The following is a 26151-nucleotide window of genomic DNA, read 5'->3' as shown; positions in this document are numbered from 1 at the left end:
GCAGGAGGAATACATGCCTCAAATTATCGATTTTGGGTGTTACCTTTCCCCGTAGTTCATTGTGGTAATTAACTGTTTATTTATTATTTTAATTATTTGTATGTTTAGAACAAGCTTTTTGCTAGCTTTTGCCGAATAATTAAACAGCAATAAATTATAAATGATTTTATCGCATGTTGTCCGACACGAATTTGCGCTGTTATACTTGCTATTTTAATAAACAGATTATCTAGCCATTCTATCAATTCGACATTTTATATTAAGTTACATGCCTTTTTGGAATAGGATAAAATACATGTGTTGCCAAGTTTTCTATTCAGAAATTATTTTTTTTATTATTATTCTGGCGATATTCGCCAAAATATCTGATTGTGTTTGGGCGATAATTTACGAATCAACTGATTAAAAATATAAAAATCTTTCTTTGATAAAAACACTCATATAAATTTCAATAATTCGTGCCCCAAGAATACTCCAAACGAATTTATAAAAAATGTATAGTAAATTTATTAAATACATAACATACGTATATTTAAAAAAAATAACTTATTCATCTACAGCTAGTATCCCAGAGGATTTTGAACTAGAGAAATCGCAAGGGGCATCAATGTAAGCATTGGGCACATTACGAATCGGACTGCGAGTCCTTGTGATCAATGCCAAGATAAGAGTTGCAGAGAAAATCAAACTCCGAACTCTTTGCGATTAGACGTCCGATGTCGTGAGGTAGCAGTGTCATTTCCAGATTAGCCGCCGGCGGTGGCAGCGACTCGATTGCATTCGGCTGTTGCTGCTGCAGCAGCTTGGTTGCAGCGGATCGACGGACCAACCTTTCTATGAACATTCGAAGCACGTGGGCCAAGAGCGTGAGGGACAGGGACTGGGAAACGCCGGGAACGCTTTGCTCTGGATGCAGGATGATGCCAACATCTTTGCACATGTCTCGCACTAGCTGCGTGGCAGCATCCAGTTCCTCGGGCGGCGGTAAATATAGCAAATGTTGGTTTTGGGTAGTGTCGAATGCGTTTGCAGGTTGTCGAATCACTGAGCTGGATGGCAACATATTGATCACATCGACTGGCTCCTCGTCCTCTAATCTCTGATCGCGACCTTGTAATCGTTCGATCCGTTTTGTTAGCCAGTTATCCAAGTTGGATTTCGAGGTGAGCGTGCAGTATTCCAACAGCTGTGCCTGAGGATCCTCCTGCAGCTGCTGTTGCACTCGCTCCGATAGTGGCAACGCCGTCGACGCTGGCTTTTGTCTAGTAACGCAGAGCATCTTTAGAGGCGGCGTGTATCCATGCAGACGTGCGAATGCCACAATCTCTCGCGTACTCCAAAAGGATTCCTTTCCGCTGGTGTGCAGATCTTGCAGTTGTGGATGCTGACGCATGTAGCGTAATAACGTGCGCCCGCGCACAAATTCGAAGAACCGTTGACGCAAAGCGGGCTGTGCCTGGAATGCTGCCAGTGTCTGAGTACTAAAGGGAAATTCATCGCCATTGCCATTGAAGATGCTTTTGCCCAATTCGTTTGCCAATGGCAGCCGTCGTAGCAAAAACTCCACAGCACTTCGCATGCTCTGGAAGGGAATGCTGCCAAAGAGCTGTTCGAGCGTCAGGCGCTGGCTCAATACTGCCGGCGCTGGAGGCACCTCATTGCTGCTCATATTGGCGTAGCCATGATCGTTTTGGATGCACTGCAGGAAGTGCCATCGCTTGGATAACTGCTGACTTGGCTGCTTGAGCAAACTGAGCTGAGGCTTGAGCAGCGACTGCTGCTTGGCAGCCTGCTTTATCTTCGTTTGCAGCGGATCGATTATATATAGTTTGCCTTCTTTTTGGAAGACTACGTTTTTGGTATTGCCTTTGCGCAGTTGTGCAAGCATTGCTGTTGGCTTTTTGCTGTTTCCAATTATGGCGGGACGAGTTGCGGGTAGACTGAAACTCACAGCAGACGCAGCTTCAATGGGATTGCGGGAGAGTGGGCTTTTATTCGGAGTTGCGGCTGCAGGCACTTGTTTCTTTTTTGGGCTGCTCAACTTTAAATCCTCCGAGACAAGCACCGTCGGCTCGATATGCTCAATGTCGTCGCTCAGCTCGATCTTGTTGATGCCGGCAAATAGATTATCATCCAGCTCCTCCTTGTTCTGCGTTATGGAAATGGTGCGCGGTTTGGAATTGTTATCGGGTGACAGGAGTGCATTTGTCGATGCGGGTGTTGTGGCTGGCTCCTTCTTAATAGGTTTTGGCGGTGGCGTAATGGGAACTGTTGCAGGCACATCGGCACGCAGCCAAACCTCTACAGTTGTTTCGCTGCCCATCGTGTGTAGGCCGCACATGGTCTTGTCCAGCACAATGTTGTGTATCAGCTGAACGGGTTTCTGCTGCAGATGGTCTTGGAAATAAAGCTGAATGCGCATGGGGAACTCGCCCCAGCCACGACGTGTCAGGTGAAAAGGTGGCGCATGAACGTCCACAATATCGTTGGGCCGGTATGAGTGATGCAGTTGGAATCGCACCTAAGACAATAACTGTTAGTGAATAGCAAGCCATTGATTGACGTTTCACGACTCACCTTTTTTATGTACGATTCAAGCGGTAGAGGTAGATCTTTGCCGTGAACATAGACAAGCCATTTGTATACAAGGGATTGACCATTTCGAGTGTCCAGGTCAGCGCCGCCCAGATACTTAGAGGTGTTGCCTACCACAAAGTGAAACTTGTTCTTGTTGTTTAAGCGCGAAGCATTCAGCGCTGATACTGAGGGACTGCCTAGTTCCGTTTGATTTTGATATGCCTGCTTACTAGTGCAGGGACGTTCCTCGTGACTGGCCGCATTGGCTTCCCTCTGTTGCTCCTGGGTGTGATCCGTAACAATGCCCTGTTCACGTATCTTCCGTTGTCGCCTGCGTTCCGCCCGGCAGTTTGCAGGATTTCGTAGGCGAATCGTCTCCTTGGCCAGCGTTGCGGCTGTGCGCTCCGGTAGATTTAGCTGCAGAGGAACTGGCCGCTTGCCAACTATTTTCTTGATTGCCGGATGCAGTGGCAATTGGGCTCCATTTCGTTCAGGCCTATCACCGAACAATGAGTCGCTAGATCGCACCTTAGCCACATCCGCAGCTGTCAATGGCACCTGTTGCTTCTTGTAGTACTCGCTGACCACATGGTATCGCAGCTTGTCCAACAGCTGGCGTGCTTGACATAGGCGTGCATCAATCTCGTTCAGCTGCTGCTCCTTTGTGCTCAATTCCTTTTGGAATTCCGCGCGGACAATTTCCTCAAAACGCTTGAGTTTCGCCACGCTGTCAACGGTAAAAGTGATTCGGGGTGTGTTGATTGTCTCATTCCCCTGACTCTGGTTGTCATTATTCTGTTGGTATTCTTGCTCGATCTTAATCCGCTTCTTCTCTTCGCCCGCATTGGCGGTTGGCGGGCTCTCATAACCGAACCTATAATCGGGATCATGATACTCGCTATGCCTTCGTTTCTTTGGCGCTGTCGTCGATTCCGTCGGCGACGCCGTCGAATTCTCCATGTGCGAGTGGACGCTACTGTTGGGATTGCACACCCTGAGGCTTTATATCACCTGGGCTCAAAATAAAACAGCTCAAATATATTTGTAAACTGTGTTTTGCACATTTATGCTGTTATTGGCACCAAACGACCAAACTTAATATATAAACGCGCAAAAGTTTGTGTTGTGGCTATCATCATCATTGTTGATGCTATTGCGATACATCGATATTTCGATATACCCATTCGATAACCAGCACTCTCGTCACACGTGCTGCATTATACAGCACTGACTGGATCATCTGTGTTTAACGCGGGAAAGAACAACAAGACGCATTCGTACGGATTACAAACATTATTGCTATCCATTCGTCCATTAAATTAATTAGTGTACAATATGGTCGAGCGCATTGAAGACTTAAATCTGCCCAACGCTGTGATTGCGCGATTGATTAAGGAAGCCCTGCCCGATGGCTCCAATGTGAGCAAAGAGGCGCGTGCCGCAATCGCAAAAGCCGCTTCGGTTTTTGCAATATTTATAACATCGTCCTCAACTGCACTGGCGCACAAACAGAATCACAGGACCATTACAGCTAAGGATATCTTGCAAACGCTAAACGAATTGGACTTTGAGAGCTTTGTCCCATCGCTCACCCAAGATCTGGAAGTCTACCGAAAGATGGTTAAGGACAAAAAGGAGAGTAAAGCCAACAACAAGAAAGACGCTTCAACTGGAGATGCCATAGCAAGTAGCAGCTCAGCGGTAGTAGTTGCAGATAGTGAAGAAGCTGCCTAATAATAGAATGAATCAGGCAGCGTGTTCAATAATATACTTGTTTTATTACAGGTTTATATGAATACTTAGTGTTAGTATAGTTAGTCTAGTTCATACATAAATAGTCTTAAGAAGAATATAAAAATTGTGTTTAGTACTATTGCAAAAGCCATGGACAAGTCATTGTAAAATCTATATTTATAATAAATTACTTTGAATAAAAATGGTGTAATTCGGTTTTAAAGATTAATTTTACAAATTATTCAGATATCGCGATAAGCTGACTCATGAACGTGGCTACTGAAACACATTTTACAGCACTTTTTCCGCCAATGGGGTGATATGATGTGATGTGATTCTGATAATGACATGATTGTGGCATAAATTTATTACAGTAATTACATTCAAAGTTGAATGTTGTCAAGTATTTTCTGTGCGCAGTTTATAAGTGATTTTTGTTCACTTCACGTGTACGTGATGGATACCTGTAAGTTTGGCACGAGTCCATCTCTAGCAATCGGCATTTACTTCTCGAATTCAAATTGTTGGTTGTTTCATGTAGTACGCCATAAATCTGTTGTATTCGATACAAAATGGGTGTAACTGGCCTATGGAAGCTGATAGAGCCCTGTGGAAAGCCTGTGCCCGTGGAGACATTGGAGGGAAAAGTGCTGGCAGTTGGTAGGAATCATTGTGCAATTTAGACATTGTGAAATTCAATAAGATTGTCCTCCACTTTATTGATGGAAATTCTTTGTTTTATATGTTGATAGATATTTCCATATGGTTGCATCAGGCTGTGAAGGGCTTTCAGGACAGCAAAGGATCTGCATTAAATAATGCGCACCTCCTGGGTCTCTTTCATCGGCTATGCAAATTGCTTTATTATCGCGTGCGGCCGGTTTTCATATTTGATGGCGGCGTGCCGCAATTGAAGCGCGATACAATTGTCAGTGATTTATTGGCTAGTTGTATTGCTCCTGGTAGTTTAACTGTTTTCTTTGCAGGCGCGTCGCCATCAGCAACGCAACAAGCTGAGCAACGAGGCCGACCGGATTCAGGCACTACTGCTCCAATCGCTGGCCAAGGAGAAGGTCGTGCAGCAGGCATTAGGTAAAAACGCAGAGCTGCTGTTGAAATCACCCGGAAAGCGACTAGCCGCAGAAAAATCGAGCAAAAATGATGAAGACGATCTCTTTAAACTGCCAGAGCTTCCAGCGTCAACCGCTGCTCAGCTCAACGATTCTAACGAAGACTTTGATAGTGAGAATTATGATGGGGCCACCACTACATCGGATAGTTCCTTTGATGAGTCGAATGCCCGGCGTACATATGATGCTAGCTTGCAGGCCATTGATGTGCGTAGCCAGCATTTTAGGAATCTACCAGCTGATGTGCGCCATGAAATACTTACGGACATCAAGGAGACGCGCAAGCAATCTTCTTGGGGTCGCCTCCATGAGCTGCCAGCACGAAGCGATGAGTTCTGCTCTTTTCAAATGAAGCGACTGTTAAAGCGACGTGCTGTGCAGGAGAGTCTTGAGGAGGCGCAACAAGAGATGGGTGGTCACACTCTCACCTATGCCGAGCTGTCCGAGTTCTTTAGCGAGGAGGGCATAGTCACGCCTACAGCTATCGCTGAAAGTACACGTCAAATAAGCTCCGATGAGCACACCAGGTTCTTATTGGTTCGTGATCTTAAGAAAAAGGCTATGGCGGCAGAGAAGAGCGCTGAAATGAGCGGCAAATGTGAGACCATCAAAGAAGAGATCGATGAAAAACCGAGCACCTCAACGAAAGCATTCACCTCAACAGAAGCATCCACCGAAGTAGACAAAAAGAAGGCGGCCGCCAATTGTGACGTTGATTTGGAATTGGCATTGTCCCTATCTCTGGAAGAATCCAAGAAGGTCTATGACGACAAGGACTACGAGTTCGATGCTGATCAGAACTTGCGTTTGAATCGCGAGCAAAGCAAAAACTTGCGCCATGCTGCCAAGGGACCAGCACGCTCATATATGATTGAATATGCTGGCATGAACGAGGAGGAAGTTGGCAACATTATGGAAGCAACTCAACTGAATGATACGCAAAGCTTAGAACGTTGGTTGCAAGACCCAAATGGAAACGATGATATAGGAAATATGGATATGGCAAACAATTCAATTGAAGAAGCGAAACAGCTCGCTTTGGCTATTGAGCTAAGTCAACAAGTGCAGGGTAACAGCCCAGATAAGGCTGACCCAGTTCAAACCATTGATAGCGACACTGATTCAGACTTGGAAGAAGTTGATGAAGCTACGACAGTGTCTGCAGGAAATAGTCTTGAAATCCGAATTGATGTAAAAGATGCATTGAATGAAGACGATGATCTTTTTGCGGACATTTTCGATGAAGAGTGCAAGGTAAATACCAGTATTAAACCGGAACCAGAAGAAGCAGAAATCAAGTGTAAAGGTGTATCCAGTAATGAAGACATCCCGTTGAAGGATGCAATAAAAGTAAATGAGATTGTCATCACAGAAACTAAAGACACGAATCAGTTAAAAGAAAGTGAAAGTACAGAAGAGAAAACACAAGAAGCTACAAAGAAAATTAATGAAGATAAACTCGTTGTTTCGGAAGTCGAAGAAAGCTCTAAAAAACATTTGCTCAATTCAATACTTTCTGATCTCAAAAAGCAATCAGAGGAAGTTCAAAATATAACTTTAGATCTGACAGAGGAAAAAGAAGAGCACAAACCTCCATTGAGCTCCATACTTGATGAGCTTAAGCGGCAAACCGATGAAGTTAAAAACATTAAATTGGAATCTGTAAAGATAAGCAATAGCATGGTTATCGAACTATCTTCTGATGATGAGAGTGCAAAAGTGACAACCTCTCAAGCATCTAAAGAAGTTATTGAACTTTGTGATAATGAAAGTGAAATGCGTCGCACTTCGCCAAATAAGACACCCAGCAAGACCAAGCCTATTACAGATTTCTTTGAAACCACATATAAGATCAAACGCACGCCCGATAAACCAGATGGCACAAATGTTACACCACCTGCATCGCCGATGGTAGCAAAGCCGTTCTTTGTTAAGCGCACACCGAAATCGGGCCGAAAACGCGCAGGCGAGGACCCCAGCGATGATGATGTCTCACCCAACAAAAAGTCCAGCAAAGCAGCCAAATCCCTGTTTGGAAATGAAGCCAATGAACAGCAGGAGAAGACTCAGACAGTTAACCCCGAGGTAAGGAAATATCAACCGATTTCATATTGATTCTACTATATTGAAGTATAATACACAGGAAATCCTCAAGGACGCAGCCGATGCCTTAAAATCTCAAAAGACAGCAGAGGAATTACAGGAAATGGCCAGTAATTTGGCAGGTGAACGCCGCGAGCTAGAGGCCGAACGCAATCGTCAGGATCGCATGGGCTTGTCAATCAGTCAGCGCATGAGCAGCGATTGCCAAGACCTATTGCGTCTATTTGGGATCCCATACATTGTGGCGCCAATGGAAGCAGAGGCTCAGTGTGCCTTCCTCAATGCAGTTGGTATTACGAATGGTACCATAACGGACGATAGTGATATCTGGTTGTTTGGCGGGCGCACAGTATATAAGAATTTCTTTGCACAAAATAAGCACGTCCTAGAGTTTCGAGCTGAGCAGATAGAGCAAACCTTTAACTGCAATCGAGGGAAACTCATACAGCTTGCCTGTCTTGTTGGCAGCGATTATACGACAGGTAAGTTGTAATAAGGCGCAGCCAACAAGAATTGAATGAATTTGTTTCTGCAGGCATTCATGGCATTGGTGCTGTGACAGCGCTTGAAATACTTGCATCTTTTTCCACATCAACTCCAAATACTGCCTCATCGCCCAACTCTCCATCATCTGCTGTGTCCATGCAGTCAGTGTTGTCGACATTGGAAAGGTTTCGAGAATGGTGGCAGGCGCATAAGAGCTCCAATTTGCCAATTGGCAGCTCAGCACGCCTTTCGCTGCTAAAGAAACTGAAAAATATTGAGCTGCATGAGGGCTTTCCCAGTTCATCTGTGGTGGAGGCCTATTTGACACCTAAGGTGGACGACAATCGCGACGCTTTTAGCTGGGGCTCCCCTGATGTCGAATCTATACGAGAATTTTCTCGTAAATCATTTGGTTGGACTACGTCGAAAACGGACGATATCCTCATGCCGGTCATGAAGAAAATCAATGAAAAGAAAATACAAGGCTCCATACGCAATTACTTTACGGCGAAAAGTGCGCTGCGAGTGCAACAACCGAAGGTCAGCAAACGTGTTCAGACGGCAATCGATAAGATGTCTGGCAAAATCGATGTGGAAACTCCAGAGAAACCGAGTAAACCACCACGTCGAGCACGTGCAAAGAAAACGAAAGCAGCTGAGCCGGATGAAGCGAATGTGAATGATGCAACAGATAATAATAATCAGCCAACTCGACCAAAACGCGTCAGACGAAAGGCAACTACAGAGACAACGGAAGAACCCGCTGCATCGTCTTCTACACTCAAAGCAGCCGTAAAGCCAGTGAAATCTATAAATTCACAACATACCAAAGAGATAATACCGCAAAGAGAACGTGATATGGAGCAAATGCGTCAGAATAAGGCAAAAGCGGCAGCAATTTTGAAGGCAAGCGCTAAGGCTTCCAAATAAAACTGGTCGTATCTCCTCTATGTAGATATGCATGCCATAATTATATATACACATATATATCTATATAATTACTAAGCTCAAATATCCCGTCGCAGCAAATAGTTTTATAACATTGTGTGTAAAGTTAGGATATGCGTAGAGGCAACCACAGCACCAACCTAGTTGAGATCAAAGATCATAGAGAACTCCTTTGTATGTTGTACTTATACAAATTTTATTTAATTTCTTTCAAATTGAAAATGTTCAATACTTATACTCAGTTCAAGATAATACAGAGAACATAGTATATTGTTATATTTTGCTGCTTTCATCATTAAATTTAGTTGAAAAGTTTCAGAAATATTATGCATGCTAACAAAAACAATCATTTATATTTACTAAGTTACAAATATGATAAGAATATATGCAGGCATTAATCGCAAGTTTTTTTTTTTTTTTTTTTTTTTTTTTTTTTTTTTTTTTTTTGTATATTAGCAAGTTTTTAATTCACTTTCAACTACTTAAGCTAATCTCTCTTTAGTTTTCTTTTTATTCAGCTTTGCTCTGCTTTGTACTAATGTAATAGCATGAATGTCATCAATAGACTACCTTCAGAAGCTATCAATTTTTATGATATCCATCTCTATTAGCACTATTATTTATATATCAGCCTATTTAATTATATCTTGTTTTTTCACACTGATTCTTAGGGTATCGTTTAAGAGATTTACTTATGCGTCTTATGCTCTCGCTTAAGAAATCAGATGAAATGGTTGCTTCTGGTCTATCATTTATTTCTACCTCAAGTGTAGGAGATATTTATATTTTTTCAATTCCCAATTTCATATGCCTTCTTCTAATTCCTATTAAGTCATATTCATATTATCTTTTAAGCATTTTCATTGAACTATTCTTTGCTCTAACCAAAGATGGTTGCAGCAATTTTACGACCCCGATTTCTGGGAGGCAATGTAATGCTAAAATTAGCCTCAAATGGAATAAACAGTCTTAAACTAATAAGGCATTTTATTTTAAGCAAGTTCCTCTAATTTTAAATATGGGTTTAGCTGTATTTGCAAAACGATTCGATTTCCATTAATATTTACAGAATTTTGAGTCTAAAACTTAGGAAATTGGATTGTTTCTTCTTCTCTTATATTGATTATATAATCTTTTTGATTGGATTTGAACGTCCAATTTTTGATTAAAGATAAAATAACATAGAAGTAAAATCTGTCCAGCTTTGTCTCTCAACAAAGCAACTTAAATTAAAAATATATCTATATTATAATACCTTGTTTGATTTGAAATAAAAGTCAATTATTTCTAATAGAAATTTTGGTGTGCATTTGAAAAATTACCCCGGGAAAATGGCCGTTTCTACTTCCATTCATACACTTAAGTATAAACATTCCACTAGCACAGTGAGAAGCCGTGCATTAACGTTTGCGGAGGAGTGCCGAAAACGAAGGAAAGTCTTGCTCAAATCCATCTTTAAACTTTTCGCCAAAGCCGAGGCCAGCTCACGCAATGCGAAAAGTAATGAGGCAATTCAATCTATACAGCACTGTAAACATTGGTTGGCTGATTTCTTGAACTCATTGCAACAGACGCAACAAGGCTTACTGAAATTTGGGCCAGTGTCTTCAAATATTGATATTATGCCGCATAACACAAAGACCGGGCGAATATACATTCACAGTCTAAGGAAGTTAATACATGGCTATAATAGATACCTAGATGCTAGACATCCCAAGGCGCTTAAGGTTAAAATGAAAAGAAAATTGAATAGAATTTTGACAGAAAATATGGTAGCTATGCAATATGTTATTCAAATGATGCAAGTCTTCATTCGTAAAGCTGGTAAAAGAATGAAACGAAACAAAGAAAGTATGGATTCACCGCGAAGCGAACCGCTACTAAAGATGTTCAACTCCGGACTCAAACAAATAAAGTCCCAAGAAAGTCGGGAATATAGCGATATCAGATCAGAGGACGAAAAACAGAGTGGTTGGTCATCCTCAAACGCAGGGTCAACAACTTATAATTTACATAAAGCTATGTTATTTACGGGAAATAGACCATACGATTTGAATCAGTTCAGAAGGGTACGTGTTGGAAACTTTTCTAACGTAACGAAAGGAAGGGTAAAAGCCTCATCAGGTTATGTTGATGACTCGATACTTAGCGGAAAAAAGATGTTGCTGTCGCCGTCTTTCACTAAAGTTAACGCATTTGCGGACCAAATTGACTTCTATTCAATGGAAAAAGCAGCCTCTGTTATAATTAACCATTTATTTGCTAAAAAGGCTGCGCCCTTTGAGATGATAACCAAAAATTACCATGAGCCTAGACCGGGCGACGAGCTGCTGGAGGAAGTGTGGCGGGATCTGATTACTGAGCATAATCGGATGATGCTATTTCCGGGCAAGCGTAATCTTTCCCAAATGCAGGATGAGCTCACCACATTTTATTTGAACAAATTGCAATTGGCGTTCCAAGCGCAGCTCACTAATCAAGCTTTGAATAAAAGCTCTAAAAAATCGGGTGGCTTTTTCCAAAACACTAAGAATTATGTTTTGGATATTAAACAAATGCCACTCGGGAAAGTAAGTTTCCACCACTTGCTCTGTGATGCACAGATGAAAAGACTGAGAAGATCGCGTTTTAACCCAGATCTTCCAAACATGCTCAAGATGCTAGTAGCAGAAGAATTGCCAAGAACCAGGTCCACTCAAGAGCTGTTGAGACTGTATGAAAACGATCCGCAGCATTATAATGTACTTCTAATGTCGTGCGACCATAATATCACTCACAAGGGCGCCAGTTTGTTGAATTTTATTGAGCACAAGTTTGAAAGCTTGAAGGAGAAATTTGCACGTGAAAAGAGACGTAGTGGACTAAAACTCGCTTTTACTAATCCGGATCGGAGTGTCAACTCTGAAGAAAAGTCTGCCTCGCCCACCACGAAAAATGAGTTTGTTCTAGATGACGAGTACTGCAGAGAGGTTAGAGAGAAGTGGGTGAAGTACTTCGCCGAACAGGAAAAAACGCCAATAATGCTTCATCTCGAAGAGGAACGTCGGAAGAAAATTGAGCGCGCCAGAGAGCTAAAAGAAGAGCGCAGGCTTCAGAGACTGGAGCTGGCGAATAGCCGCAGGAAGAGCAGACCCATTACGGCTCTCTATAGCTCACCCCGTCTCACCCATCGCATGCGAGAGGCTATCAATCGGCTTGCCGAAGAAGCGCGCCTGTCTCCAGCGGAATATGTAAATCCGGGCCAATCCGAACCAAACGCTCCGTCAAACACTTCGGTTGCATCCAGTGAAGAGTATGAGACTGGTCCAACTCTAGCAGATATCATTCTGAATTCGGAGTCAATGACTAGTTGCTGCAGCAAATGTCGCAATCAGGCGGATATCGTGCATTACGGACCGGTACTCGAGAGATTCTTTCGCACACACGATGAGATAATAGCTCATGGTAATGATTTCTGCAACTCACCAGATGAGGATATGGATTTGCGTGGAATTCACTATCAGGAATGAAAAGCCAATACTCACTTCGTTAAGGAAAACAATACGATCGTTAAGTTCTTAAGACAGAAAGTGAATTATTTCTGCTTACAATCGATGTAAAAAGTATAACAAAATATTTATTTACAGACAAACGCATTAGTTATTTTTAGTACCCATGCAGTATAAAAAGTTATCCCGACACCCGAAATAAACTCGTCTTAGGCTCTCAATGTAGCACGGCGTTGAAAATAATTCACCGCCCAGCTTATCCATCCATTGTATCTGACCATTGCCTAGATTTGCCAGCACAATGTGTCCATTTGTGGTGCAACAGAATACTATGTTCTCATTGGGCTCTATTGTTAGTATGATGGGCGTGGCGTATATGGAGCTGCCCACATCGACCTTCCAATGAAGCTCAAACGAGGCGTGCTTGGACGCGTCCGTCTTGCAGCGCAAGCAGTACAAATGGTGATCGATGCAGCCAAACACCACGAATGTGTGGCCCATGTGAGTGGGCGGGGCCTTAACTACCAGCGAAGAGAATATGTTGCCATCAGCTGCATATGTGGCCAACTGAAAGGAATATATGTAAAAATTTAAAAATGTGTATTTATATAGTATAGACATATATTTTCATGGGCTTACAATTTTCCCGCTATTTACATCACAGCCGTGCACCCGTCCAGCTACCTCAGCGCAGACAAAAATCGTGGCACTCGAGTCCAGCAGGACGGGGGAAGCGAAAAAGGGCTCTTTGCATTTCTGCATCCACTTGACGGAGCCATCCAGGAGTGAGACACACGCATATCCACCATCTAACGTACAAATTATCACAGCTTGTTGCTTGCTCAACTCGAGTGGGGAGGCGAAAATGGCCTTTTCTCCTATGCGCATGCACCAGAGCACCTGTTGATGTTCGGTTGAGAGGCAGAGGACATTGTAGTCTTCCGCATAGCTGCAGACTACAATGCGCTCTCCATCCGATGATAGGAAGGGCTGTGATTTAATCATGCCCCCGATATCGACGTTCCACAAGAGATCGCCAGTCAACGGATTGAAGCCATAGAGACAGCCATCATAGCATCCAACCATGGCCAGCTGCTCGCTAACGAATGTAACCTTGCACTCAATGCGATCAGGTAGCTTAATTGTGCTGTATTCCTTTCCCGTCACTGCATCGAGGGTGCGCAGCAACTTCGAATGGGCGCCCACGCACACGTATCGGCTCTCATACTGTGCTACCGGTGAATCGACGCACTTGCTGAAGTTTTTCTTCCAGTGGCACTTAAAATGCAGAGCCGGCTTAACGACGCGAGTGATGACCAAGCCGCCACTGATTGTGCTGTTGCCCTCAGTTGCGCTCACAGCAGAGCTTGCCGGTGGCTCGATGGGTTTCAGTTTGGTATTGTGGGTCACTAGCTTAGCCCCATCTAGGAACTGCAAAATGCTGCGGAGCGATACATTTTCGTCTAGCAGCATTTCAAAAAGATGTCGCTGCTCGTCGTCAATGCACATCTGCAAACCAATTTCGCGACACAGAGTGATGGCATGAAACGAGCTGCCGCCAGCATGACGAAAGCTCAGATCATATCCGCTGAGATTGGATTGCGAGCCTGCCGGCTCCAGTCGCTGTTTCTTCTGACTTCGTTCGTTTTGAGTGTCTACGCACTCAAGCCTGTCGTGCAGAAAGCTTCTGAGTATGTCTTGAGCGGGCTGCGCTAGCAGCGCACACTCTTTGAGCAGCAGCATCTTGTCCAACTTGCCGTGTACATTGCATGGAAAGTATTGCAAGTAAACGAATCTGTCCGGTTGTTCAGCAGTCATTAACTTGGACAGTATATCAAAAGTCTGCGCTCTCTGCTGTATCTTCGTCTTAGGCTCAAGACTTCGAATACAACAGATAAGTTTCTGGAGTTCATCGAGCCATAGACATGTAGTCAGCTCGCTGTGATGCAAGCATTGCTCTATCTTGCGCGTGATGAGCCCTACAAAGGAGGCGATTAGTAAATTCGTATATCTCATTAAATCGAAAATTCTATTTGCTATACCCAGGCTGATCCGTGTTCCGGCTCGTTTAACTATATCATTGGCGCGTTCTTCAAAGACTATTGACCCGTCGTCAAACCGTCGCACGATATCCCCCGTCGCACGATAGCAGACAGAGGAAGCTTTATCCTTCTTATTCCTCTGATTTTCTAGATCATCAATTTCTGGTATGTAGCAGCGACGTGTGGCGCTGCCAAGCCAAAGCTCGCCACAGACTGCATTCGGAATGTTTCTTTTCGACTGAAGATGGACACGCAGAACAGTCTGATCGTCGATGGGCGTGCCCAAAGGTACGCGTGAGTGCAGAGACTGTAGAACGTGCATCAGGCTCCAACACGACACCTCCGTAATACCATAGATGTTACAGACTTGTTTTTGGAGTAGCACCTGCGAGTCCATCCAGGTGGTCAGCTCTGCGCTGGATGGGAACGGTTCGCCGCCAAGTAATAGCACTCTAAAATTACAGCGCACTTTAATGGATCCTTTGATTAGGTGGATTGACAAATGAGTATGGCGCCAGCACCTACCTGAGAGTACTGGAACTGTTTAATATCCTCTCCCGTATTGCATTCGCACCGAACTGCCGAAAGAGCGAGGGCGTCATTTGCAGCACGGTTATCCCGGGCGTGGTCACATTTGTCGGAAAGAGGGCGTTGAGAACGCGCTTAGGAGACTCGCGCATCGAGTAATGAGTGAGCAGGACAGCAGCCCCATTTTGCATAGCCAAGAAGAGCTCCACAACCGAGGGATCAAATGTGCAAGGTGTGCCAAGGTAAATTATGTCAGCCATTGATATATTTAGTTTTTGACTACGTGTTATATAGAGAGATAGAATTGGTTATAATAATATTAGGTTATCTGAAAGACCCTTAGACCCTTTTCGTTAGCTCACCTGAGTCCCAATATATTTGGTGCAATGCACTCATAAGGTACATGAATTAATTTCGGCTCCCCAGTGGTTCCAGTAGTAGTAATCGTATAGCACATATTGGAAGGCAGTGAAGCCTTTGCCTGGGGCGCAGCATCGCCGGATGTATGCTTCAATTTAAAGAGTTTGTACTCCTCGTTGAACACGACAAAGTTGTCAAGACTTTGAAAGTAGACAGCACCAACGGGCATGTGTCCGTTAACAATCAGGTAATCAATGCCAGCCCGGCACATCTGCGTGTGCAAGGCCTTGGACAGCATCATTTTGTCGTTGCAATAGAAATGACATTTGTGATTCAGTATGCTAGAAGTTAAGTGGATGATTAACGGAATTGCAGCGAGTACGATTCGCAGTCTCAAACTCACGCAAGAATCAAAATGCATGACGAAGGTGTATGACTTGCGATGCGAAATGCAATGCCGACTCCATTTGGAACTCGGTTGCGACGCAGTCGCTCCAAAATTGACTCAACGCTAGTGACGGCTTTGCGATAGCTAATGGAGAATTCCTGAGGCTCCATGCGCTTTATTACGAAGGGCACATCACCGAATTCGCGCAGCCTTTCAATGTCATAAAGTTTAATAGATTCACCCACAATCGTAGGCTCTATGTCAATTTCCGACTTGAATTCGATTTCCACTGTATTCTCTGATTCCGAGTCTTGTTTGTGCTCCATGTGCGGCTCTGGCTGACTGCTCCATTCGCTATCATCTTCAAGCTCAGTTTTAATTTCCACAGCTTCCATTTTGTACACAGTTTATAATTCCCTATAATTCCGGCGCTTTCTGAATATTAATAATTGTCTCAGAAGTAAATTTTAATGAATTTCATTTTATTTTTTTACTCACGGCGAACTCGTTGATTTGTTGGTCTCAATTATTTGAAAACCATTGGAATATTATAAAATTGCAGTTAATTTCAAGCTTACTTTAAACTGAATTATTTGGCTCGCGATGGTCAACAAAATCAGCTGCTTGTTTGAAGCTTTGAATAATCGATATCACTTATCGCTGAGGAACGACCGACAGCACTACAAATTCATCGAAAACCTGTTGCGCTTATCGGCGGCAGATTCGCACATTTAAATAGTAAAATGCGTGGTGTCCGCTTTTTCTGTTTTTTTAATTAAGATTTATATGTAATATATATTGGAGAGTAAAAATACTTATTTCTGAAACGAAAAATATGTTAAAATATAAAAATGTCCTACCTTCGTAAAACGTGCATTGTCCCCAAAAAAAACTGCCTTAAATAAAGATGAAGTAAATCGGTTTAATAGGTAGTCACCATATATTTCACATAAAGATTTTTTCATAAAACAATGTCGTAGTGAAGTAAGTAGTTTACAAAGATAATAATTCGAAAACTCGATTTTATAAGTACGTAGTCAGAAATATTTGTTTCGCATGATTTATTCAATTTTTTGTTCATTGTTCTTCCACTGTGTGAATTAAATTTTTCTTAGTTTATGTAGGTAATATTATTAAAAAGAAATTATCGAGAGTTAGGATTTTGTTTTATCGTTTGGCATTGGCATAAAATCTGTTCTGCAAATAACTATGCATGTAAAATGCACTAACAATAAAATTATTCAAAAATATTCTAAAACAGTACTTGTATTATAGTTACTCATTAAACTTATCTATATCATAATACATTAACTGAAGTCTGTCACATATCTACACATGTTTTTCCAGAATATTAAGCATTTTGTGTCGTTTCATTAAATACCGACAATTTGTATATATAACCTGAGTTTTACATTATAGTATATATATATATATATATATATATATATATATATATATTTATGACTGTTTTTTTGAGTTCACAGCAACCTGATCTTTACTCAACCTTGTTAATTCCTGTTGCATGGTGGAGCGGCAAAGTTCGATCAGTTTATCCATATCTTCCTTTTCATAGCCCTCCGTTGATATCTCGGGCAGAATTTGTATGATAACATGGCCTGGTCGGAAGCTTTTCTTTTCCTCATCATAGAATGAGTATTTCGATACAACCACAGGCTGTATCGTGCACTTGCTTTGAATCGCAATGTGGAAAGAACCTTTTTTGAAGGGCAGCAGAGTATCTTTGGAGTTTCGAGTGCCCTCCGGAAACACTAAGATCTTACAATTCCGCTCGCGTATAGCAATCGCCTCCTTTTGCAACGAATTTATTGAATCACTCTTGCGTGATCTGTTGATGTACAAAGTGCCCCAGAGCCAGGCGCCAACGCCAAAGAAAGGCATGTATAGAATTTCCTTTTTGGCCACCACAGTGGGCCGTCCTATCACTGGCCACAGGTAAGCCAGCACGCACAGATCCAGAGCGCTTTGATGGTTCATAAGCACAACACTGCCATGTTCCCTTCTCACGTTCTCCACACCACGCACTTCCATGGTGATGCCCATTAGCTTGCACAGCTGTCTAAAGAACCAGGAGGGTGCTCTGACGGAAGAAGTAAGCATTAGACACGAAACAGATGTAAAGCTATGCAGCTCTTAACTTACAGTCCATTTCGATAGTCCCTCGGTCGCAGTATCATGAAGGGCATGCAGAGCAACACAATCACACCAGCTCCGAACATTACAATAAACATCCGCATCTGATAGGGTGCCTTGGCCGCAACACTCAAGATAAGCGCAACGACGCAGGCCAGGCCAATCACTTCACAGGTGCAAGCCATGACGTAGGTTTAAGCTGAGGCTGACTTTTTCCAGTGATACTGCAAAATTTTGATAGTATACCACAAGGATATTATTTAATTATATTTAAATATTCAAATTTATGAAAACAAAAACTAAGTCGACTAACGAGGTCATGACAAGCATCTAAATAGTTAGCGAAATATATCCACTTAATTTTTCCATTTCTATTTTTTCATTATTATTAAAAATGAAATTTAATTACATTTAACCCATTGAAAATAGGACATCAAGGTTTAATGGTCCTGTTAAATATATGTAACAGGCAGAAAGAGTCGTATGTTTCCACAATCATATTCTCCCATTTTGTTGCAATTGACTAAAGACCTTAATTTTTTCCTATAAATTTTCAATGCTTAGCTGAACATATTTTCTCCAAATATATCATCTAAGTATTTCCTCTATGTCTTTAATGTTTAGCTGAGCGATCACACATTTCTTCCAAGTCTTTTCTCGAAGCATATTCATATTTTATTCATATTTAATGCCTTGCTTAACGTTCACAAACTTCACGTCACTTCACTTTATTGCACTGTACGACTGACCCCACTAGGCCTGAGAGACTGAAAAAATGCAGCAGCTGCTGCCCTTTGTATAGGGCGACTTTCACTCTGAGCCTAAGACGCTCTCAAATGTTGAACCCGACACTAGGAAGGGGTCGTTGCAGTCGAGCTTTAAATGTTCTAGCTGCGTTTTACTCAAATATAAATACCAAATAAGAACTGCTCCAAAGACAACTTAATAGATCTTCTGTAGTTCTTCTTCATGCTCCATAGTTCTCTTCACGACTAGGGCAGTCACATTTCATACTATTTATACCCTGAACCCTTGCGGGGTATAAAATGTCTCCTTCATATATACAACATATAAATATATATTTTTTTGCCTAAGTTGGAAATGCTATTATTTATTAAATGTAGAATATTTCACTGAGTTATGTTCATGAAAAGGGGAACAACAATGACAAACTGTCTCGCAATAAAGATACCTGTGAATCAATAATAAACATTATTATTGATTTTTTTCCTGCTAATGTCTATATAAAATCTAATAACATTGAAGGTTTCATTTCGATTGATTTGCCGGTCTGCAATATCCAATTAATGTCGAAGTATGCGTCAATTCGTACACAGTTAATTACTAGAAAACAAAATGATATCTTTGGTAGCTAAATCGATTTGAAACACTTCTGCTACCAGATAAGAAATTACCTGGCAACACAGGTGTCTATGTAAACATCTATGTATGTATATATACTATGCCTATACACTCTTTATAAAACAATTGCTTATTCAATATCGTCTTTGGTCGTACCGCTTTATGGACCTCTGTGCCCTCTTGGCAACTAGCTGTAACGAAACGGAGTTATTAGAGAGTCTGCTCCGCAATTTCTGTTTAGCCTCCGCCTAGGCACGTCCTAAATAGTCGTAGCACCGCACAGAACTAAGAGTCTATATCATTTCAGGTAAAGCCTTTAACAGCAAAATACACGCTGATTAATCGCAAAGAGCTTATCAGAAATTACGAATTTAATGGCGAGTTGGATTAGGGCGCTGAACTTTGATATTGAGCTCATATGTCTCATTAGATTTCGACATGTCGACATGTAGAGCATTACCCCCAAAGGAATACTCTTTAAATAAATTACACTTATTTAAATGCATTTAGGAGCTTAAAACGAGCTTTGCATATTTGTATTCCTGTTTTCTTTCCTATCTGTTCTCTCCTCACTTTTTGCCTAAGCCTTCTGAACTAGAAAGTTTGAACCAAGGCGTACATTGAAATTAATTACCCTTCTAATTAGTATTGGAGAATATTTATTTATTTTGGGCTATTATCGTGTAATCACATGTATAGCTTCCATAGGTCAGAAGTACATCTAATCAATAAAATGATAAACTTTTTATTTATAATCTAAAATTATGCTAGCTTTGTTTAGCATTCATAAACTTCGCAGGGGTTCTGTTTTCCTTGCATTCTTTATAGATTAAGATTTGTTTATTGGGTCACTTTAGGCACTTTAGGTAGCTTGATATGATGCTAGAAGAATGCAACCAGAATTTCAGATTTTAAAAAATTTTTAAGTTTTCCTAATAATATAATAATATTCATTTAACACAGAAAAGACCAAATAAGCAACTTTGATTTTATTTGATAATTTAATCAGTAAGTATACCCTCATATTCGATTTATTAATATCAAAGTAGCTTAAATTGATTAAGTTGGCTTGATTTTTATATGTTTCGAATGGTACTCGAACTTCTATTTTAGTGTAATCTCTATGTTGTTGTCCTCATACATTTAACGATCGAAACGGTAAATGTGTTCATGGTCTTTTTGTCTCTATAGCAACAAAGAGATGGGCGCGTGTTGGACACTCGTGCGCACGTCACGTAATGACACGACACTAAAATATAATATTAATTAATAAACAAAATTGTATGGGCAATAGAGCTTGAGAAAAGTCTAGTAATACGTTAAAAAAAAAATTCTCGTGTTATCTATGCTTACACTATTAGCCATTTAAATTGGGTCAAAAAACTTCCGGTCGAATAAGTAGTGTTTGAATCACAATAAATGGAAAACGCCCTGCTATAAATCAGAGGTCGCATCAAATTTCATTTACTCAAAGCAACGTAATGATAAGATTATGGCGTGATTCAATCTAATGTATGTATGTTCTTGTGCATGCATATGTACATATATATGAACATGCACATATTTATAAAAATACTGCCTAATAATAAGGCACTCAGCACCAATTTGTCAAATACATATTTACAAACAATTTCTAAGTTCGGAGTCAACGTAGCTTTGTCATTTAGGAAGCACGAGATCGTCAGCTGGTGTACACAAAAAATGTGGAAGAATGTATTGACGCAGTCAGATGAGACTGATTCATTTTAACCGTCTAGAGTCTGGAAAATTTTAAATATAATGATTTTAATTGGCTCCTTGTTTTGCACAGCTAAACACGCTTATTTTTAGATTAGTCTCGGATCGGGTGACATGTTTACTTTCAACAAAGCATCAAATTATTATTCTCTGTACACATTAGACTTATCCCAGACTGTTCACATTTCGAATAATGCAATTTTATGCTGTATTATGCTGAAAAAGTTTTATCTATTTAGGGAGAATATACCATGGTTGATTCTACGAAAAAAATCATCTGACACATCAGAGAAAAATATACAAGTAATATAACTTTAATAATACTTAAATAAAGACTATATTAGCAATAAAATAGATTTTAGTAGAGAGTAGTTTAGAGAATAGAGATATCAGGTGATTTTAAAAAAATATAAATACATACATATGTTTGAAGGTCACATTTTTACTGATAATTGTATATTGATATACTCGTTTTCCCCATAGTATTTTATGTATGCATATTTTAATTATACTAACATAGTAATACGAACTTATTAATAATATTCTAAAAAATGCCAGTATCTTTTACGAATAATAATGCTTTAACAATCCCAGAATGGCATCATTGTTTAATCCTTTGACTAACAAGTGTCTGTCGAACTCTTTTATACTTTACATGCTCAACTCAACTATATACATATATTAATAATTCACTCGATTTCACCTAATTAAATAAAATTATAGCACGCAAAATAAATAATAAATTGAATGCCCTAAGTATTTGTTGAGACAGTGGGAATAAATAATGACAAGGCCGAGGCTTAAAATATAACTGCGTGCATGCAGTGTCTTCCAGCTCAAATGAACCAGTGGAATGTACATTCAAGGGAAATTAGCTTCCCTCCTATATAGTAGCTCTTCATATGTGCGTACCTATGAACAAACCACGGTACACTGCTTTAAAGAAACAATGTTTTGCATTACATCAAATTTAAAGCGTTCATACGGTTGGGCTCATTTCAACTGCGAGTCGCTGCTGGCGCTACAGGGTAGGTAGGTCAGCAGCACACGAAACAAATCTACAGCCGCTAAGGACATTGAACGGTAAAGGAGGTAGCTAGCAAGGGAGAGACAGTGCAGGGGAATGTAGCACATGACGACATACGCATTGGCTAAGCACAAGACAAAATTAGTGCGCAATAAACCAATTGTTTTTGCCAGGATACTTGGAACTTTCGAGTACACACACATACACACGTATATATGTACGTAGGTGATCGCTAATATGTTTAACGAACATTAACTAGAAAAACACTTTCACAGATGGGAATCACTAATGACATTTCCACTTACTCTGTTTTTAGATTCTGCAGCTGACTAAATACAAAAACCGTCCACTGTGGATTATCACCTGCTGCTTCTGCTAACTGCTATTGTTGTTGGTTTTGCTTTTACTTGTAGCTGCTGATGTCCGATGTCGGCATTTGCCGTTGCTGTTCCAATTGTTTTCTATCGACGCAAACTGTAATTGAACACAATGCTTTACAACTAAAACTTTAACAGCAATTCACATGTCACGCGAGCCCTGAGAACAGTTTAAAATTTAGCCACTTGGTACTTGGTTTACCCTTAAGAGGCAATTAATAATAAGACCGACCGGTAACTATATGATCGTGTTGCCTGCCATCCAATACAACTTCTCACAAACACTTGTGTTATTCAAATGCCAGTAAACGACTAGTGAATTAAATAAGCTTTCGCATTCTCTATAATATTTTTCAATGTGTGTGTGCGCGCGCAATTGTGGAAAGTAGAGGCGTGTGCGTGACCTTCGTGCTCGTGCCCAATTATACGACTTGTGCAATCTAAAGGCTTATATTGACTGCAAAGAAAGCGCAGACATTAATCCGAACAAATTTCGGTAATTACTCTCCACATGTTACAACTTCCTAACTCTGTTTTTTGTTAATTATTGAACATATATTTTTCTAAGCGCATTAAATAATATTGTATTCAACAAGTGTTGAAATAATTAAAATGTTTTCGTCACGCGACCATCTCGATATATTGTATTGTACACTCTCATACGCAAAGAGAAGCTAAGCCAGCCCTCGTCCTACCGTTGAAGCCGACAACCCCAAAGCAGTTGTATGAGGGAGATAGAGACAACAATTTAAGAGAATATGCGTAGTGTATGTTTTGCATACATTTACTCCCACATGCACACATTTATTTCTAAATACCTGGACATTTGTTGACAGTTTTAATTTAATAAATTCCGTACTTACGAATGTTTGTAAAAATAAACATGCGTTACTGTCGTTATAAAATATAATATATTCGACCTATAATGCTAGCATACTTTTCTCTTTAATATTTCGCTTTTTATTTCAATGTATCCTGAAATCTATATCTATACATATATCAGCAGCGTACTGATTTAAAAGACCGCAAGTTTTCACATTGAATGGAAATTCAAATGGAGCGTTATCATTGAGTGTATTTCGATATACGACACATAATTTGAGGTATTATCGGTTGCTCAAAGTTGCCACACTTGCTTGCATTTATCGATAGTGCAAGCCGATGGACTTACTCATTTAGCACTGTTAAGAGTTTATTTTTATCAGTAACAATGTTACATGTACATATGATTAGTGTTTTTTATAAAGAAATTTAAAGAAATTTCTTTTAAAACGTGATCATATTTACAATGTATGAACTCAATATTTATAAGGTTTAGCAAGCTTAAATCAAACAAATACTTTTAGGACATGCAAATTTACGTACCAGGGCTGATATATCGCGGAACATGGCTTGGTTTCTGTTAAAAGCCGCACGCCACTCTGAAAATGCTTGCAGTTATGTTACATATTATAATTCGCGTTGCCGCTCGTTAGTCATAACAAAGTGATAAAAATGCTAAATCTAGGCATAGAAGAGGCAGGATCTCCTGCCGGGGATAAAAAACCTGATGGAATTTGTGCCACAGAATCAATGCCATGTCGTCTATGCCACTCCCGTTCAACGCTGACAAAAGAATCGCCAAACATCTATGAAGCATCTGTGGAGTTTAGCAAAGAAAATTCCGACAATGAAAGCGAAAAGCTGCTGATTGCTGATGTGTGCGAAAGTGTTTGGGGTATAAAGTACAATCGCCATGAATTCTTGCCGGAACGCATTTGCGAGAGTTGTTTGGAAATGTTGAAGGACTTCTATGAGCAACGCCTTTCCATGCAACAACGTGAAAACGGTCTGCAGCAGGATTTAAAGAACATCATTTCCCTAGACGCCAAGTATCGACCAGGGTTAAATGGCAATCCGGGTGTATTTGAGTTTAAGGAGGGAGAAGAAGGTTGCGTCATTGTCGACGTGGATCCGGATCAGCTGTGCGAAACGAGCGATGATGAGTTCATGGGCTCCGATGGCGAGGCTGAAAATGAAGACGACGAATGGGACGAAGAAGATGAGGAGGAAGGGCCAAATGAAGAAGATGCAGAGATACCACTCGGGATGGACGCAGCACAAATGGCGCTTATGCAGGCTCATCTCTCAGCCGATGCCGTTGTGAATGCCAATGCCCATCCCAAGAGCGCGTTCCTTTGTCAATACTGCGACTTGGCCTTCACCTTGCAGCCAGATTGCCAACAGCATGAGCTGACAGGACACGATCTTGCTGCTCCATACATCTGTAATTACTGCCAGCAGCGTTTGACGACGCGACCGGCTATGATAGCGCACATCAAGGAGCTGCACGACGCCGAGCGTCCATATGTGTGCGCCCACTGCAACAAGGGATTCGTGCGACGTTCAGACCTGAAGAAGCACACTATTGTACACACGGGCGTGCGTCCCTTCTCGTGCCACGTCTGCTCCAAGAGCTTCTCACGGAACACAAATCTAACCAAGCATTTGCGCATACACAGCAGCGTGAAGCCCTTCGTTTGTCAGCAATGCCCGCGCTCTTTCCAGACGCCCGTTGAGTTAATGAAGCACAGACGCTCTCATTCTGAGATCAAACCGTATCAGTGTGGTCGCTGTCCAGCCTCATTTGCACGCAAGGACAAGCTCTCCATGCACCAACACGTACACCTAAAGCGCGACGCCGAGCAGCAACAAGGTGTGCGCATGACGATGCCACCAGACCAAGTGCAGCTACCACTGCATCCTTATGTTGACAACGATGCAGCAGTAGCAGCAGTAGCAGGAGCAGCAGCACAGACACAGCCGGTGGCGCAGCCTTATTCGTATCCACCAGTGCAGGCAAAGATTAAGAACTCAGTGAAGACGTCACGCAACTTTCGCTGTGATGTCTGTGACAGAGGATTCCAGCGAGAACGAGATCTTCAGCGGCATCGAGCGCTGCACATGGATAGCCTATTTGCATGCAAAATTTGTGGACAGAATTTCAATCGGCGCGAGCAACTACAACGCCACGAGTTGGAGGTGCATGGCCCCAACTACACCTGTCCGATCTGCTGCATCACCTTCCTGCAGCAGAGCGAGCTGCAGACCCATCTTAAAGTGCACGAGCTGCAGCATAGCGTTGCCAAGAGCACCCAGGAGGCTCTCTTAGCTGCTTCAGCAGTGCCGCTGACTCATCCCATAGCAGGCGAGCAAGTCGGTGCCGGCAAGCCGCCCGTCATACCGGAGCCGGTGGCCATGCCCAATTTGAAAGCTGCGGAGCTGTCATTCTATAGCAATATGATACCGACGATGAATTTGGGCTTTTATAGCGAGACGCGACCCGAGGAGCGCAATGGAATTTGATAATCGAGTAGTTAGGTTAAGCGAACAGAGTATTGATTGTAATAAATATTGTAATTGAGCCAAACATTTTACTAATTATATTCCAATAAATTTTTCTAATAACTAAGGGATATGTTCAGTTATTGATTGAGCAATTTACGTAAAATATATGTACATATACATACATACATTGGAATTTATACATTTTTATTATTAATTATTACTATCATATACATATATATATTTTCACTTTAGCTAGGATGGGAGAAACAGCACTCTATTATTATTATTATATAATAATATTTAATTTTAAATACTATATCGGATTGAGTCTTATATAGCCCCTACATCATGGGGCTATTAAAGCTGATTATTAAAATAAGAAATAT

The 26151-nt window shown here is 41.3% G+C and overlaps 7 protein-coding genes across 9 annotated transcripts; 4 read left to right on the top strand and 3 right to left on the bottom strand.

Annotated features, from left to right (window-relative positions):
* Window positions 1-483: 483 nt before the first annotated feature.
* D12 (YEATS domain containing 2 homolog D12) lies at window positions 484-3726 on the bottom strand. The gene is made up of 2 exons (XM_018098371.3): window positions 2578-3726; window positions 484-2521 (listed from the first exon to the last, which is right to left on the bottom strand). Exons 1-2 carry the CDS (start codon window positions 3535-3537, stop codon window positions 626-628), a joined length of 2856 nt encoding a protein of 951 aa, XP_017953860.2. The 5' UTR covers window positions 3538-3726; the 3' UTR covers window positions 484-625.
* A 65-nt stretch (window positions 3727-3791) lies between these two features.
* Chrac-14 (DNA polymerase epsilon subunit 3 Chrac-14) lies at window positions 3792-4370 on the top strand. Its single transcript, XM_018098881.3, has one exon. The coding sequence runs from the start codon at window positions 3913-3915 to the stop codon at window positions 4309-4311; it is 399 nt and encodes a 132-aa protein (XP_017954370.1). The 5' UTR covers window positions 3792-3912; the 3' UTR covers window positions 4312-4370.
* A 410-nt stretch (window positions 4371-4780) lies between these two features.
* On the top strand, window positions 4781-9042 carry mus201 (rad2 superfamily protein mus201). Its single transcript, XM_030385352.2, has 5 exons — window positions 4781-4971; window positions 5064-5239; window positions 5298-7526; window positions 7585-8026; window positions 8080-9042. The coding sequence occupies exons 1-5, from the start codon at window positions 4884-4886 to the stop codon at window positions 8958-8960; spliced, it is 3816 nt and encodes a 1271-aa protein (XP_030241212.1). The 5' UTR covers window positions 4781-4883; the 3' UTR covers window positions 8961-9042.
* A 1191-nt stretch (window positions 9043-10233) lies between these two features.
* Window positions 10234-12495, top strand: LOC108657713 (uncharacterized). Its single transcript, XM_018110368.3, has one exon. It carries the CDS (start codon window positions 10310-10312, stop codon window positions 12485-12487), a length of 2178 nt encoding a protein of 725 aa, XP_017965857.3. The 5' UTR covers window positions 10234-10309; the 3' UTR covers window positions 12488-12495.
* A 98-nt stretch (window positions 12496-12593) lies between these two features.
* On the bottom strand, window positions 12594-16301 carry Aasdh (Aminoadipate-semialdehyde dehydrogenase). The gene is made up of 7 exons (XM_030385353.2): window positions 16283-16301; window positions 15800-16219; window positions 15399-15737; window positions 15034-15315; window positions 14509-14960; window positions 13106-14445; window positions 12594-13033 (listed from the first exon to the last, which is right to left on the bottom strand). The coding sequence occupies exons 2-7, from the start codon at window positions 16177-16179 to the stop codon at window positions 12614-12616; spliced, it is 3213 nt and encodes a 1070-aa protein (XP_030241213.1). The 5' UTR covers window positions 16180-16219; window positions 16283-16301; the 3' UTR covers window positions 12594-12613.
* Window positions 16302-17032: 731 nt separating this feature from the next.
* On the bottom strand, window positions 17033-22822 carry Agpat2 (1-Acylglycerol-3-phosphate O-acyltransferase 2). 3 transcript variants are annotated; one of them, XM_089257360.1, is made up of 4 exons: window positions 22671-22820; window positions 22367-22535; window positions 17945-18159; window positions 17033-17882 (listed from the first exon to the last, which is right to left on the bottom strand). In XM_089257360.1, the coding sequence occupies exons 3-4, from the start codon at window positions 18118-18120 to the stop codon at window positions 17243-17245; spliced, it is 816 nt and encodes a 271-aa protein (XP_089113486.1). In that variant the 5' UTR covers window positions 18121-18159; window positions 22367-22535; window positions 22671-22820; the 3' UTR covers window positions 17033-17242. The 3 variants fall into 3 exon arrangements, with proteins under 3 accessions (XP_089113486.1, XP_030241217.1, XP_030241218.1); XM_030385357.2 differs by having other exon boundaries at window positions 22367-22822; XM_030385358.2 differs by lacking the exons at window positions 22367-22535; window positions 22671-22820 and adding an exon at window positions 19454-19602.
* Window positions 22823-23771: 949 nt separating this feature from the next.
* prg (piragua) lies at window positions 23772-25847 on the top strand. Its single transcript, XM_030385356.2, has one exon. The coding sequence runs from the start codon at window positions 23933-23935 to the stop codon at window positions 25781-25783; it is 1851 nt and encodes a 616-aa protein (XP_030241216.1). The 5' UTR covers window positions 23772-23932; the 3' UTR covers window positions 25784-25847.
* The last annotated feature ends 304 nt before the right edge of the window (window positions 25848-26151 follow it).

The sequence above is a fragment of the Drosophila navojoa genome, chromosome 3 (genome assembly GCF_054131105.1).
Source record: "Drosophila navojoa isolate 15081-1374.11 chromosome 3, UAZ_NAV_1.0, whole genome shotgun sequence".
Classification (NCBI taxonomy): domain Eukaryota; kingdom Metazoa; phylum Arthropoda; class Insecta; order Diptera; family Drosophilidae; genus Drosophila; species Drosophila navojoa.
This window is presented reverse-complemented; position numbering and strand designations above follow the sequence as displayed.